We start from the raw sequence: 17327 nt of genomic DNA, 5'->3' as shown, positions 1-17327 counted from the left end.
AATGGTCAAATCTATGAGAATCCAAAAGAGATATACAAAGGTGACTTTCTTAAGCGTAGACCAGAAAGAGATAGACATATTACATGTTGCACATAGGAGGTATGGTTCCATCCGATTTTGAAATCTTTTGTTGGCATGTGAGTATAAAGCGCGCTTACCATATTTTAAGCACGTAGTTCAAAAAGTAGGCGGTACCACACCCAATTTTATGCGATCCAAAAAAATCTGTGCCAGCAAACTACATATTGGATAGTAAAATGTCTCCGGCTCTACTAAAACTGAGCGTGGTTGTTTTCCATTTTCATTGAAACTCCTTCTTATTAAAACGTAAGTCACTGCAAACAAAGTTGTGCTTATTTATGCTGACATAGTCTCATATAACGACTTTTCGTAATATTGAAACTAAAAGTTCATTTTGTTCATACCGATTGTTTTTAAGGGTCTTCCTTAAGTTTTTGTGTATAGTGAAGTTATTATTCTTCCAAACATGGACTTTCGACATTTAATTTTGGATATATACCTTTTTCAGTTTTAAGCTCAGAAAATTACAATTAAATTTCAGAAAATTACATTTGAAGTTCAGAAATATATAACCGAAGTTCAATTGAAAATTCTGAAATTCAATTGTAAATTTCTTAACCTTAGCTGTAAATTTCTGAACTTTAATTATAATTTTCTGAACTTCAACTGTAATTTTCTGAGTTTAAATTGAAAGTTCATAACACCAATTTCAACTGTCTGAGCTAAAACTGAAACAGGTTGTAGGGAAAGAAAATTTGAGCGATCTGCCGCCGTAGTGTGGTGGTAGCGTTGTAGCATTCATCCATTCATTTGTACAAACATATATTTTGACTCGTTTTGGTATGTCTTCAGATGCATTGACTCTTACATACATTCATTGGTACATACATATTCCGACACGCGCTACGGCAGTCTACGCCTCTTAACTTGCTGCTTATTCTATTTCAATTTAAAGCTGACTAATTGCTCACCACAAACCTTTGCCAGCTCACAATTTATTCCCACGACTCGTTTACACTTAACTTGCTCTATTCCGTTTATTGTGCTTATTGTGCATTTCCCACAACTAATTTTATTTATGCTGAGCTTGCGCTTCCCACCGAACTGATTATATATGTATCTATGCAGTTCGCTGGCAAAACGCCTAATTATATTTTGTACGCTGAGTATGTAAGTATGTCTTAATGTAAATATGTAATGTAGGTAGCTCATCAGAATTAACTAGAATAATTTTGTATAAATACCAATGCAACTTCGCTAACAAAGACAATGATTGGTTTGACCCCAAGACGCAATAAAGTATTTTCTTTTTTTCCTGGGCTCAAGTCCTGGACAAAGCAACATCAAAAATTTAGAAACAAGTTTCTTCAATTAGAAATTTTTTTCTCTCTGGGTCGCCTATTGGCAGTGATTTGGCAAACACTCCAAGTGTATTTCTGTCATGAAATGTTTCTCAGTGAAAACTCATCTGCCTTGCAGATGCCGTTCGGAGTCGGCGTAAAACATGTAGGCCCCGTTCCGCCTATTTGTAGGAAAATTTATTGTATTCATTTAATTTAAAACAAAATGTATAACCACCCTAAAGTACATTTGTAAAATATATATTACCACCTCACATCTTTGATCTAAAACTAGGACCGAATTAACAAGTAGGCAGAATATGCAGTTGCCTGGGGCCCCCGAAAAATGAAAAGGACCTCTAAAATTTTCTTAGAAACATAAAATTCTAGAGAGTGAAAGAAAAATATAATCAAAACTGAAAATAAATTTAACTCAAATAAATGAACTCAATTGACCGCATTCAAAAGGCGACGAACGAGGACATTTAATTGCATAGAAGTGTATCGAAGTGAAAGGAGAGTATATTGAATAATAAAAAAGAATTATCTCAAAATGTGCACTGGTTGTTTTTATTCTGAAAAATTTCGGTTATTTTTGGAACAGAGGTCGTAGAAGCCTTCAAGCGGAAATTTCAACTAGAATGATGAATGAGTGAATGATTAATGATGGATGACAAATAAATGAATGTGTTGTAACGAATTTGGTGACTCCCTGATATTTTGCACTTTCTGCTAACGTACGTGTCGCTGAGCTGTGGAATAAATAACTCCAATATTCAGTATTGTAATATGGTCTTTATTTAGCCTACTTTGGGACTAGTACAATTATTCGTAAAACGTACTCGTCGTAGAAAAAAAAACAACCTAATGACGGAAACGCTCCAGAAGTAGAATTTTCGGCTCGCGATGATTTTAGGACAAAAGGTTTCCTCGAAATCATAGACAATCTTCACAGTGAAAGTATATGGAAGTTTCAGAGAGATTTGCATTTCTTATCAACTTTTGCCTAAGTGATGGAGACCTCCCCGAAGCTATAAATAACTTATAGCGTTTTCTTTTCTGGCTAAAGTGTTATGCTTTTTGTACGTCGCGCAAGGGTTGTTGTTCTATTCTAAAAAATAGGCAACGCCTTTACGGGGTATTTCGTTGGCAGTGCAACTCTGTGAAACTCCCAATTCGCTTTTAAGTTCCACATATACTCTGTTAATATGAGTGAATATGGTGAGTTGAAATGTTCTTTGTATGCACTATAAATTTTGAAAATTTTCTGGCGTAGGTAGGAGTAACTAACTATATTAAGGCTTTGCCATTTACTTAGGCAACAATTTATTTCGGAAAAGAAAACGCTATTAGTTTGTTTTTATTCTAGAGATTTGGAAGAATTTTTCATTGAAATGAAACAATTCCAAAGTTACGTGAACTCCAGATACACTGATGCACAAAGACCTCATAGTCATTTCTATAAGATTTTAATGGAAGATAAATTAGCCGATGTATTTCCTAACACAGAAATAGCTCTTCCGATTTTTTTACCATTAATGATCAAAAATTGTTCTGCCGAACGATCCTACTCGCAATTAAAAAGAATCAAAGCTGCTGAAAGAGCTACAACGCGAGAAGAGCGTTAGGTATACTTTGCATTGATTCAGATTTATTGAACAAAATCGATATTGATGATATAATTGATGAATTTGCCGAAAACAAATGTAGAAAACGACATGTTCAAAATGTAGATAGAAATTTTATTGATATTATTACAATGTGACAATAAAATTTTTATGAAAGATATAAGTTTGCATTTCTTAATCGAAATAAGAAGGGAACGGGCGTGAAAAAAGGGCCCCAATTGATGGTTGCCTAGGGCACCGTTGAGTGTTAATGCGGTCCTGTCTAAAACACTTGCCTACAAACGAATTAATACGGGCTTGAATGATAGTGTATATTTACTTCATCTATTAATTTAGGTTATGAATGCATACATGGTAAACATATCCACTTATATAGCTATCAGGATATAAAATATACGTTTTTACAGATGCTATTTATGCATTTATTTTTTGTTGTTGTTATAGTGCTGAAAATATACACAAGTTAAAATCGCTGCCAACACCTTGCGAGAATCAGACAAACCTCGACAATTCTACACCAACACTCAAAAGCGATAGCAGCAAAGTTAATCTTAATATTGTTTTATCGCACGTGATTAATTTTAAGCAAACTAACAGCAACGAATCCAACAATAGCGACGTCGAAAGTTGTTCCGAAAGGGTGGAGCCTAAAGTAAGAAAAATATGAAATTTATTTAAAATAAATATATTCATTCTTTTACAATTGCTTCTAATTTTTTAAGCGAAAAAGTATATATCCCGTATGCACTCAACGTACCGATCTACTGGATAGAGCTCGTATAGAACAAGCAGCATCCATATCTGGTAATGCTACGCTAACCAACGCAGTTGCTACTATCCCAAATTCAACTCTAACTGCCAATGTAACTGTCCATCAACGTCGCGCACAATTTCGCAGAAGTCGTAATCTCACCATAAATACTAGCACTAACGCTGCCAACGTTATAACCGATATTAATCAAATCGAACCGTCAGCCTTCATTTCATCTGCTTCCAATAATAGTGGTAGTAGCATTTTAAATACTTCACCATCACAAGTTGTTCAACGTCGGCAGCCTTTGGTGCGTGCTATGTCCGCGCCAGTACGATCACGATCACTCGACGAAAATTCCAAGGGTATATTTACAGTTCAGAAACGTAAATTACGACGTCGTAAATTAATTACACATAACGCAAGTGGCTGCGGAAAAAATGATTTAGATACACTCGGTGAAGGTGTTGGTGCTGGTCGTGTCGTTAAAAATGATATACTCTTCGACTTGAATACCATTAGTGGTAAAAAGACGTCACTATCACGTACACGTTCGACGCTTGCAGTCGATGTAATCACTTTGGTATCATTGGTGAGTTCTGAGGGTAGTGATTCGGAGAAGGAAGATTCTGCCCCAGAGACGGTGCGGGGTAATGCGGCACGTTCGCGTAGCTCTGGGGCCCCATCGCTGCGAAAGACAGGCAAGTCAGGTGGGTATAAACCATATGTACACCCTGAACTTCTGTCTTGAGACCTATGACGATAGTCGAACCTTCCATAGATTCGCTTGTAGAAAATAGTTGTGTTCTGTGAAATTTTTAAAACTCAAAATGCTTAGGCTGAAAGGGCGTGTAAGCCCACATTTATCCTCCTATGTCTATAACCCCATTGGCAAAGCGTCTATGAATGCTAGGGTGTATTCCGTCCCGTTTATTCATTAACCATGCAACTAAACGTTTTGGGCAAACCGGTTTTTTTAAGTGAAAATAATTATTAGGCATCTACAAAGGCGGAATGATCGTCAGTTTGTCAAAATAAATTACCTTCATAGTTTTAAGCTCCTTCATATACAACGTAAGATGTTCGATCAGTTTTCTTCGCTTTTCCGAAAATGTCTCAATACGTGGTTAACGAATAAATGGGACCATTATTCGAATAAGATATTTCCTACGTGACCCCGGCTAAACTGTTTTTTCCCATATGAACATGAATACGACCCAAAAATTAGATTTTCTTTCCCACGACATAGCTTTGAGAGAAAGGTCTCCCAGTTATTTATCCCTATTGTCTGCAGTCTTAAACAACGTAAGAGAAGGTGATGAATAGCTTACGGTTTGCCTTTTCTTCTCGCAGCTTGTGGGAACTTGTTTGTATACGCCATCGTCGGAGTATCTCGTGACCATATAAGGCTGCACAGTCCTTACAGTTTTTTGTCCTCAGCTTAAAAGACACTGCGTATTTCCGGAAATGGAATGGGTTGACAGACTTTCAGATACTGCAACTTAACCCTAAACAGCCAACTCAAAATAGTATAAATAAAAAAAAACTCAACTGAACGAAATTCTGAAGCCTTTGCTCCTAACGTGCACGGTTAGCATGTACACTTTCAGATCAAGAGATCAGCTTTACAGTTAACAGCGACGTTTTCAAGGCCAAGGATACTCCCGCATTTCGAGGATTGTCTAAATGCAGTGACCTTGTCCCGATTCCAAAAGTAACCAATTTTAATATTAAGGGTGGCAGCACATTCACATTATAAGTCCCCGTAGTTCTTCCTACTGTAACGAATTTCGTGTAATTCCGCTTATTCCAAACCTTCTGCTAACATTCGAATCGATAAACTGTTGAATAAATAACTCCAATATTAAATAATGCAAAATGGTCTTTATTAGACTACTTTGAGAGTGCTTCACAATAACTCTTACTTCACAACTAATTGCGTATTTAAATCAAACTGCTTAGTCATGCCTCAGCTTGCACTGCGTTTCCTCGTTCAGCCATTTCTCCTAAGGTCTAGTAATTTCGTGAACTTCATGCTTGGTTACCAACCATATACATGTATATTTGTAGTTTGTAGCTATATACGTGTGTATATGTGAGTACTACGTCGGCTGATGATGACATGCGTTTGTGAGTATATCTCCGCTGCCTTGTATGCATGTGTGTAAATGAAGATTGATTTGTTTACGTACATACGAGTGGCTGTTTAGTATCGGCTTAGTGATGATAGTATCGCTTAGTGATGCTAATATTAGTTACACTACGAATTCACAATGCTTATGCCACTCTCGTTCTCGGATTGCGGCTCACTCCACTCCAAAAAACTGCCTGGGTGCAAGTGTCGGGCAAGGCAACTTCGAAAATATAGAAAAACGTTTTTTAATTGGAAAACAGTTTTTCTGCCTTGCAACTGTCGTTCGTAGTCGGCTTAAATGTAGGTCTCGTCTCGCCAATTTGTAGAAAACTCGGTCTTAATCTCTTCGGAGGTAAATCGCATCAAGTATTTTTTTTTAAGTTGGTAGGCAGCAAACTTTTCAATCTACCAAATTTTTCGAGTTGTGCAATGATGCGTTTGTTTACATTTGGGAACGCATAAAAACAAGTTTATTCAATTCCGGCGACTTTTGCGGAAAAAATTAAATTTGTTGCATTTTGATTGGAATGATACAAAATTTTTCATATTGTAACGAATTCAGAGGAATTTCGCTTATTTAAAAACTTCTGCCAATGTTCGAATCGGTAAACTGTTGAATAAATAACTCTAATATTCAGTATTGCAAAATGGTCTTTATTAGACTACTTTGAGAGTACTTCACAATAACACATACTTCACAACCAATAGCGTGTTTAAATCAAAACAGATTAGTCATGTTTCAGCTTGCGCTGCTTTTAAACTTTCAGTTTCCTCGTTCACCCATTTCTTCTAAGGTCTAGTAATTTTGCGAATTTCATTCTTGGTTACCAGCCAGATACATGTATATTTATAGTTTGTAGCCATATGCGTGTGTATATGTGAGTACTACTTCGGCTGATGATTACATGTGTTTATGAGCATCTCTCCGTTGGCTTGTATGTATATGTGTAGATGATGATTGATTTGTTTACGTACATACGAGTGGCTGCTTAGTATCGGCTTAGTGATGATAGTATCGCTTTGTGATACTAATATTCGGCACAAAATGTATATTGTTATACTTGGAAAAATGTGGAATTGATTTTAAAATTGATCAATGTCAACACCCCGTAATTTACACTGCAAAGTTTACACAAGCTAAAGATTTTATTGTGAACTTTAGGAAATGGATTTTGTTCGTCCCTCCCCAAAAATATTTAGTATTTTCGCGAGACTAATAAATAATTACTTTTCATCAGTTTCTTTTCAAGAAAACTATCCACCAAACTTTCAATTGGCCACAAAAGAATACTCACATATGATACGTCGGGGCTCCATTGTTCCATTTACTGCACGCTTGCGATCCAATCGGCCACCAACGGCTCCGCCAGTATCAATTTTTATGCACGATTCTAATGCTACTAATATAATGCCAACATCTCCAACTGAAAATGTTGAAAGGAACAACAGTAACAATGACTCGAATGCCAACCTCGTTGCTGATGAACATAGTAGTCCGAAAGACGCCACTGTACTTGGGTGTGATGGTGGGAAACAAAATGAAGAATATAACTATCCGGAGTATGTATGTAGTCTAAAGGAACGCGAATGTTGGAAATTATATCGTAAAATGTCTATCAAAGGTGTCAGTGTATCATATGAAACGGTTTTACGTGGCATGTTGACGCCGACTGAATTTCGACAAGTACAGAAACAACGCGAAATCGAAGAAGCCAAAGCGCGTGTTTTGGAGGAGGAAAAAGAAGTTACCTTGGAGGTGCAAACACACACTTCAGCAGTGGATCGTTTAACGCAAAAATTGTTGAAAATGTAATTGAAGTTAAATGAGATAATTAATTGTGTTGTTAAAAATGTAAAATGTTTATTTTCGAAATTATTAATGTAGGTTTTAGCGTCACCGAATAGTAAAATTTTTTACACAATGTAGGTATCTTGTTAGAGTTAGCATTTTTTAGTAAATTTCACCAAAGTGCGCTTTTAGACCACTTAACTAAGGTTTTTCATTTTCTAACCGGAAGTACTGGTAAGTAACAAATCATCTCACTAAGTTGAGGATGGTCTAGACCAGGGCTCTTCATTACCATTATTGAAAGCAAGCGGACTATGAAGACTTTGCTCAGCCCGATCTGTGGCTTCCATCCATTTCTGCCCCCCCCTCCCCCCTATACTATATATATATATATATATATATATGTATACTATACCTATAATGGATTTTATTCGGAAACGGTTATTGGAGCAAGAGCTGGAAGAAATTCTTTGTGCTGATGAACAGATTATTCCATTTAAAGGGCGCCTGGGAATAAAGCAGTATATACGTGGTAAGCCTAGTCCATGAGCAATAAAACTTTATGTTATTTGTGGTAAAAGTGGATTGCCTGTGATCTCGTTGCGTAGCAAGGGTCCTCCACTGAAATTTATATGTAAATAAAACAAACTTGGTCTTGGTGCTTCAATTAAAGGGATTTAATGCTTTCAGAAAAAGAGTGGCTTATACTCTTTTCAAAATATCATGCACATACCCTCAATGTTCTCAAAACTTGCATTTTAAACGACGTCGAAGAGATTGAAATATTTTCACCAACCACCGTTTGATACGCGTTATGATCAAAGGGGCCATTTACCAAAGTGTGATTTTTCACGGAGCAATGCAGTTCGTTGTAAAATGGAAGGATGAAAGCAAAAACATTTTTCTCTTGCTCGAAATGCACAGCCCACCTCTCTGCGTTCGTCGAAATTCCGACTGTTTTTATGAATACCATTCAAATTAGTTTCCTTGAAATAAACCGTTAAACACATAAATGTAAGGTATAGTTATTTTTCTCAAACAAAAATGAATTAGGTTGTAAAATTATTTCAATTGTTTATAATTTTTCGAAATTTGATAGACCTTACTGCATTTTAAATTGACTACCTTAGCTACCCATGTCCACTCAGGTAGCCATGAAATTCTGACCACGCCCATATAAGGAGGCGATTTTTGCTTTCACTAAAGTGCTTCCGAAACTCCTTACAGTAATTATCATTACTTAGAAATATACTTGCAATGCGTACTATCTGGCGGTAGTGAAAGGGTTAAAATAAATGGCATCCGTTTACACATCGAAATGCAGAGTGCAATTACAGCGACAACTGAAATTAATGCCATTTCCGTTTTCCGTCAATCATGTGCTTGATATCGACAAATAGCTTAACTTTAACCAAGGCGAATTCGCCTTGACTTTGACAGTCAGCTGTTGATTGCCTTCATTTAGAGGCAAATTTTTGTTTACACAAAAATATTTTGCATTATCTCCGCTTTGTAACACAGAAGTTGGTGAATGGATTTCATACCGAATAAATTTGTATATTTTGGAATTGTAATCTGGAAGTGATGGAGTAAGGTTTGCCAACTGTACGTAAAAAAAATAAATAAAAAACGCTAGTTTTCTAGTACGTTTTTCCTCACCACATCTGTTTTTTTTTTTTCAGATGCACTATAAAATGTGGATTATAAACGCAATTGTGGTGCATTTACTTCTGCTTGGCTCAATATTTGTGATATACTTTCGATCACCAATCATAACTGGCCTACAACCACAACCGCCCATACCATTAGAGCCACCTGCCAAACGATTGGTGCTAATCGTGACGGATGGATTGCGCGCTGAATCTTTTTTTCGCAATGGCTGCAAAGATATACCCAATTTAAGTAAATTAATATTGAAAACCAATGGATTGGTTGGCATATCACACACACGTGTACCAACCGAATCTCGACCGGGGCATATTGCGCTTATCGCCGGCCTCTATGAAGATCCGTCGGCAGTGACGCGTGGTTGGAAGCGTAATCCTGTTGATTTTGATAGTGTCTTTAATCGCAGCAGTTTTACATATGCATGGGGAGCAGCAGATATACTACATATATTTTCAAATATGGTTGGCGTTGATTGTGAACAACGGTTGCTTATAGATGCCTACGATCATGAGCTTGATTTCTCTGGGCGTTATAAGACATATGAGTTAGATAAGTGGGTGTTTAAACGTGCGAAACAACTACTTACTAGAAAGGCAGCAGAATTGCGTAAACAAGGAAGAGTAATTTTCTTTTTACATTTACTGGGTTTAGACACTGCTGGGCATGTGCATAAACCTGGGACTGAAAATTTCTTAGAAAATTTGCACAGCACTGATCGTGATATTACTGAATTTTATGAGGAATTTGAACGTATATTTCCCGATAGGAGTACAGCTTATGTTCTAACGTCAGATCATGGCATGACAAATGCAGGTAAGTTTTGTGAGTGTAAATAAAGGTGGGCCAATTTGTATGGGGCGATTTTGTTTCCTTGGCGTTGTTGCTAGCAAACACACATTCATCATAAAGTTCTAAGAAAAAAAGTACTCTGGGCATTACCCTAAATTCGGTTTCGACCATGTGTATATATAAAAGAAGCTGAACTGCCTGGAAAGAAGCTGCTACCTGGATATTTGTTGATATATATCAGCAAACCATATTAAGATATTGAAACTTGTGACACTGTTAATTTCTAATCTATGTGTTTATGTAACGTAATGGTGGTTCGTGGCCGTAATTTGTAGACAAATTATGAACAATACAAATTTTTTGGGTATACTTACCTTGGTAACATTGCGACAAGACTGGGGTCTTGGGATTCAAGGGGTTGTGTAGCGCAATATATAGCTTCTCCAACCCAATTGTCAACCTTACCTTCGAGCGGCGAATCCCGTTTCACTAACAGACGAGGCTCTGGCGACCCCAAGCTCCTCATGGAACTTGGGGGTGGGGAGGGAGGGATGGCCTGAAGGTTCAATGTGGCCATATAAATCGTTCCCGAGATGGTCGGGCCAGCACCTTAATGGTGTTGTGTTACCGGAGCGTATCGGATCTGTATCCGACAAAGGACCATCACATCGATAATACTCCCCAAAGCCTTCGGGGAGTAACCTAATCGCTACAACAACAACAACAACAACTGGAATACCAGACAACATACGGTACTGGGTGCCATCAACATATTCACGGATGGTTCTAAGCTTGACGGGAAGGTGGGAGCAGGCCTCTTCACCGGATCTGGGTCTAGAGATAACTTTTCGCCTATCAGATCACTGTAGTGTTTACCAAGCGGAAATGCTGGCAATACACAGGGCTATGAATCATCTCTGGTCTATGCCTAAGGATGGTAAACGGGTGTTTATTTATCTCAGACAGCCAGACCGCATTAAAGGCGCTGGACTCACTCGTAGACAATGCAAAGTCGGCCACTGAATACCGCAGATCTCTTAACGAGATGCCTCAGCACTTCAGTATCAGCCTTATATGGGTACCTGGGCACAGGGATATTGAAGGCAACTGCAGAGCAGGCGATATGGCCAGAAGAGGCACCACCGGCCATATCCTTCCGGCAAATGATTCGGTAGGTATTCCCCTGGCCACTTCCAGGCTTCGTGTGAACTCAAGCACTATAAGAATTGCAAATGCACCAGCTATATCATCGTGTGAGACATCCAGGCTAGCCTAGCCCTCATATGACAAGGGGCGCACAAGAGCGCTTCTCATTTTAAACAAATCAGTTCTGTAGTCCCTGATAAGGGTTCTAACAGGGCATTGTTTAATAGGCACACATGGTGCTAGAATGGGGGTAACGACCTTCGAATATTGTCGCAGCTGCAGATGTACAGAAGAGGAGGAGAGTGTCCAGAATCTTCTCTCTCATTGTCCAGCGCTTAGTAGGCGTAGGTTGGCCATCCTTGGTAAACCTTTTCTACATCACCTTGCTGAGGTGTCTAGCTATGAAGTCAAGGCGCTATAAATATATATATATATATATAATCCACGAAGTGGTTTGACCCGGGTAGGGGTCCTCTTTGAGACCATATAGCGTATTACAATGGGCCCATTGGTGGCCTGAGTAGTGAGCTGTTATCATAGTGTCCAGCTCAGCCCTCGCAACCTAACCTAGCCTATCTTGGTAACATTTGAATCCATATATACAACATGATTAGATAGATATATTAAAGTATCAGATAGTTGATGACCTTTGCTGGGCTATAGAAACTATAAATACAAAATGTCAGTAAGATCAGGCTTAATTTTTATTTTAGACACACGCACTTCTTTTCATAGAACTGTATGTAAAAATTCAATTTGCTAGAAACGGTGCAGCAAAATCCATCCTGCTTAAGCAGTATATATCGTCTAATCATTTAATAATCTAATATCTCACAGGTTCCCATGGTTCTAGTGACACGTACGAAACTGAAACGCCTTTCTTTCTTTGGGGTGCTGGTTTTTCTGATAATGCAATTTCTAAAAAGGAATTCAAGATTGGTACACATATATCACGTCCTCTATATGAAATGCAACAAGCGCAAATAGCACCGTTGATAGCAGCTTTAATTGGCGTTGCACCACCAATGAATAATGTTGGCATACTACCATTACATTTTTTAAATGCCTCACTGGAATATCAAGCTCATGCAGCGCACAGTAATGCATTACAATTGTTAGCACAATTTCTGGTGATATTTAATGCACATCAACGTGGATATTTTTCGCGTTATCTTTTGCGTTACGCTAAACTTGATGCTGTAATAATTCAACTTTACAAGGAAAATACAGCGCAAATGTTGCGCGTGGGTGAATTTCAAAAGGCTATTAACAGCAGTTGTGATATGATGCAAATAACATTGGAAGGCATTGACTACTATCAAAATTATTATCGTCGTCCATTGCAGCTTAGTATCACTGCAACATTTGCGTGTTGGATTGTGTATTGTTTGCAATTATTGCTAGGACATGGCGTAGCTACAAAACATATTTCACAACATTCAATGTTAACATATAAACATAAACTAATTTTACTTATTGCTTGTTTGGTGCTACTTTTACAACGTGTGCCATTGGTTATAGGATTTTATTTAATACTGCCTTTATTAGTTTATATGCTGCTAGTACAAAAAGAAGGAATTTCCTTGCTACAACTATTGCGGAAAATGCCTTTAATTCAATTGGTAACGCTTGTATTTTTCGCTGAATTATTTGTTTGTAGTTTCTTTGAGCGCAAATTAATATCAATAAGTTTTCTTATATACACTTTAGTCATAAATTATCGTGTATTTAGTATTAATAATGTTAAGTTATACTTTTGGTTACTATTAAGTATTAGCTTAGCTATATTTCCGTTATTACCACCTTCTGTTGGCTATGCAAATTCATGGTTACACTTATTGGGGATACTTGTGACTATGTTACGCCCATTTGTGGTTAAATCCTATCTGCAATGGCACATCAAATTAACGGCATTTATTTGTCTTGTGAATGCACTTTTAGCTAGTTATTGGCATTCACAACAACGTGGTGTACCTTTTTTATCACAAATACTCACATGGTGTTTTCTCATTTATGTATTTGTAATAATTATTCTACATAGAACTCCTAGTCTTAAGCAACGCATTGAACTTTTATTTTTCTTATTCACCTCACTGTATGCCTTATTGTGTACGTCATATGAATCCCTCTTTATAGTGATGCTAGCTTCACAAGTAATGCTTACACTTTCATTAGAACCAATGACTTTGCCTTTACAACAAAATCTTAAAGAATCCTTCTCAACCATGTATCAGAACGAGCGTGTCGTTGTTAATTCACCACAGCAATTACAAACAGCTTTAAAGCTATCATTTGCAATTATTTTGTATACACTCTTCTCATTTTTTGGCACAGGCAATATTGCTTCGGTAAGCTCATTTGATCCGAATATAGTACGCTGCTTTTTGAGCACATTTTCACCATTCATTATTATGGCTTTAGTGATATTAAAACTAGTTATACCGGTTGTATTAAATATAGCTATAATTTATAGTTTGTCGCAATTTGCTCGCACCAATGAGCGTACAATATTTATTTGTTTAATGCTAATTTGTGATGTAATGGGTTTGAATTTTCTATTTTTGGTGAGAAACGAAGGTTCATGGCTAGAAATAGGCACATCTATTTCACATTTTGTTATTATGGAAGTGACGACAGTGGTACTAGGTATTTTTACATATTTTGCTAAATTGCTTTTACGTTTAAAGGAAAAGGTTTTAAATGTGGAGTAAATTTGGAAAGGAATATTTAGGTTGGATGTGAGTTTGCTTAAATTTTAGGTACCTCAACTAATATTATACTGGAACTTTCTAGCACTGCATTTATTTATTTATTTGTTTAAGACATCTAGAAAATGTACATTTTCATACAGACTAAGTAGAATAAAAACATTCAATTACAAATTAATTAACGATCCTATTTAATAACAATTTAAATTTAGTTTTTGGTAGAGAGAAATCAACATCATGTACACTTGAGTACAAAATAAATTCTCTTAATGCAAAGGCATACATTGTTCTAACTCGATCAATAAAAAAGATGTGACTACTCCTCAAGCTTCGGGCTGGGATATGAAATGAAATGCATTCTAGCAAGGCAGAGGAATCAATAGTTCCACGAACTATGTCATAAGCAAAAGAAAGGGACAGAATGATTCTTCTGGAGTATAACAATTTTAAGTTAATTAGCTGGCATCTAGCAGTGTACGAAGGTAACGGATCCATGAACCAAATCGACCGAAGAGCGAATCGAATAAAGGATTTTTGATATGACAATCATAATAAGGTCTCCATATAAAGACATCATATTCTAACTTTGAACGTACCAAACTCGTATACAATAATTTCAGTGGAAAAGGGTTCTTAAAATCTGAGCCAAAACGGCGAATTAATGCAAGCATTGAGTAGGATTTAGCAATTATGTAATTTATATGGCAAAGAAATAAGAAGTTGGAGTCAAAGACAACACCGAGATCCGATATTTCTCTAAGGAGCAAAGTTGAGAGTTCTCTATACAATATGAGGTGCGAATGGGAGAACGAGACTTTGACAACGAAATATGAAAAACTTTTTTATGTTCAAATGTAATCGGTTACTATTACACCAGGCTACAACGTTATTAAGATCCTCTTGTAACTTAACAGAGTCCAGGTGACTGGTGACAGCCGTAAATATTTTCAGGTCATCAGCATATAACAGAAATCTTTAGTGTCGAAAGCAGCTTGATATGTCATTTATAAAAATAATAAAGAGCACCGGACCCAAAATACTACCCTGTGGAACACCAGAGGAGGCAATAAAAGAACGTCATAAAGTATTGTCAACTTTTACTACACAGCTTCTAGATGAAAAATACGACCTTATGTACGATAAAAAAATGGAGTGAAATCCCAAACTGGCTAGTTTGGATAATAAAAGTGAGTGACTAGCTTTATCAAAAGCTTTCGAAAAGTCCGTATAGATACTGTCAACTTGACAACGGTTACCAAAAGTTTATAAACAGAATTCTGAAAATATATTTCAATCAATCGATCATTTATTAGGCATTCGCCTTATATCTATGTATGTACATATTGAAATAACATCGTAAAAGCAAACAACTTAATCTTATATATATGGGATATATGTACAAGTAGATATAGGAATAGTTAAGACATTTTTATGCCAATTCAGCATAGTGACAAATGTCAATTATAGCAAATATAAAAAATACAGTGGGGTGGACTGTCAAATAAAGTGATTAAATTATAAATAGTTGTTTAATTTAATTATAGTATATAAAAAATTCAGCTAAAATTCCAACAAACCCATGGGTAAATGAAAGGAAAAGCAATTAAAACTATGAAGTATTTGTTATTATAAACGGTTTATGTAGCTGGCTGAAGCAAAACTTCGATTTCATTGTGTGCGAGGCCTAAGAGGAAGGACTTAACACTTTCTGTAAATTGCCGAAGATTCCGTAAAGTACGTATTTCGGTGGGAAAAAGATTAAAGAGTTTTCGTGAAACAATTGTGAAAAACTTGCTTGAATGTGTGCTTCTGGTCGACGGTACAACGACTCTAGTTTGTGAGTTTGTCCTCAGGTTATATGTTTCCGACCTCATACTTTGCAGGTAGCCACATCTAATGAAACAAATTTTTAAAACTTTGAAATAATACAGGTCCTTGACTGGAGGAATCCCTAGACTTCTAAAAAGTTCTCTCGATGGATGCAGCCGATTAACATTAGATATTTTTCGAACAGCATACTTTTGCAATACTAGTAAGGGCTGGGTTTTGTTAAGGGTGGCGCCACCTCAACAGCTGATTCCGTATTTTAATTTAGATTGAAAGACTGCATAATAAACTATTTTGAGAAGATTGTTGGAACCGGAAGTTCTTAGATCATAAAGACAACGCAAAGAGGATTGAAGATATTTTTTTAGACGGGATATATGGTTAACCCAGCTCATATTCGTATCAACCGTTACACCCAGATACTGAAATTCATCAACATAGTCTATCGTGAAGCAGTCCTTACTACAGGCCACAAGCGAGGCGAAGGTACCGGATTGAAAATCTTGGCACATATTGTCATGTAAAGCAAATCGCTCGCAAATCGCAGAATGAAAAACAATACCTACATCCGGTGGTTTTTTTATATTTAGACTAAAACTCATGAGTTTGGTCTTATTGCTAGCGACGAGCTTATGTTTTGCAAACCAAGTTCTAAGTAGATATACATCATGGTTTATACTACTTATCAAATCAAGGGTGTTAGGAGAACTATAGGCCATCGCAAGATCATCTGTGAATGCAGTGACTTTCCCCAAGCAGGGCATATCAAAAATTGAATTAACATAAATTAAAAATAAGATGGGACCGAGCACGGAGCCTTGCGGAACCCCTCTCGTGATTGGATTAGTTTTCCCCAGCTTTCCGCAAACTCTGACGCATTGTACCCTTTCAGAAAGGTATGATTGAAACCACTTATGTACAAATCCTCGAAAACCGGCATCATATAATTTATTTATTAAAATAGCATGAACTACCGTGGTTATGTCTACGAAAAGACCAGCTCAAATTTTTGTATGCATGAAATGCAATATTTATGCACGGAATAGGGGCACAGCGCTCCATGATAGACGAATAACCTCTAGATAGAAAATAAGAAAATTCAGCGACTCCGTGGAATATTACCACATTTTCAGTGGAGAGATACGTCCACCATGGTGATAATGCTGCCTGAAGCCAGCTGTATGATATTGCCAACACGGCATGTCAACTATATCTCATTACACACTAGGTCCACATGGCTGGTCATTGTGAGCTTGATCCTCAATTCGTCCTCTTAAGCCAAAATCCACCAGAAACCATTTGGAGACAACGCCAATGGCACCACACCATATTGAAAACCCAGGCGCTACACCAGCCAAAGCATTAGCTTTCGCCTACTGATCAATACGGTGCATGTTTAAGCGCATATCGACAGAAATGAAGTTTGACATTTAAACAGGTTGAAAACATCATGATGAAATGAATTTTATTGCATTATGGAAAACATTATTGAATCATGGGTTAAAAAATAGGCATAAAAATTCTAA

The 17327-nt window shown here is 36.9% G+C and overlaps 2 protein-coding genes across 2 annotated transcripts in view; both read left to right on the top strand.

Moving 5' to 3' along the window:
* LOC137246141 (uncharacterized) overlaps window positions 1-7849 on the top strand; it is a 104980-nt gene extending 97131 nt beyond the window's left edge. Inside the window, exons 2-4 of the mRNA XM_067777232.1 lie at window positions 3434-3641; window positions 3712-4450; window positions 7113-7849. Coding sequence (XP_067633333.1) covers window positions 3434-3641; window positions 3712-4450; window positions 7113-7687 — 1522 coding nt within the window. The 3' untranslated portion in view covers window positions 7688-7849. The remainder of the gene's footprint in view (window positions 1-3433; window positions 3642-3711; window positions 4451-7112) is intronic.
* Window positions 7850-9129: 1280 nt separating this feature from the next.
* PIG-N (Phosphatidylinositol glycan anchor biosynthesis class N) lies at window positions 9130-15457 on the top strand. The gene is made up of 3 exons (XM_067778212.1): window positions 9130-9268; window positions 9346-10144; window positions 12104-15457. The coding sequence occupies exons 2-3, from the start codon at window positions 9346-9348 to the stop codon at window positions 13975-13977; spliced, it is 2673 nt and encodes an 890-aa protein (XP_067634313.1). The 5' UTR covers window positions 9130-9268; the 3' UTR covers window positions 13978-15457.
* The last annotated feature ends 1870 nt before the right edge of the window (window positions 15458-17327 follow it).

Source organism: Eurosta solidaginis, chromosome 3 (assembly GCF_040869045.1).
Source record: "Eurosta solidaginis isolate ZX-2024a chromosome 3, ASM4086904v1, whole genome shotgun sequence".
NCBI lineage: Eukaryota > Metazoa > Arthropoda > Insecta > Diptera > Tephritidae > Eurosta > Eurosta solidaginis.
Note: the sequence above shows the minus strand (reverse complement) of the source record. Positions and strands in the feature narration are given on the sequence as shown.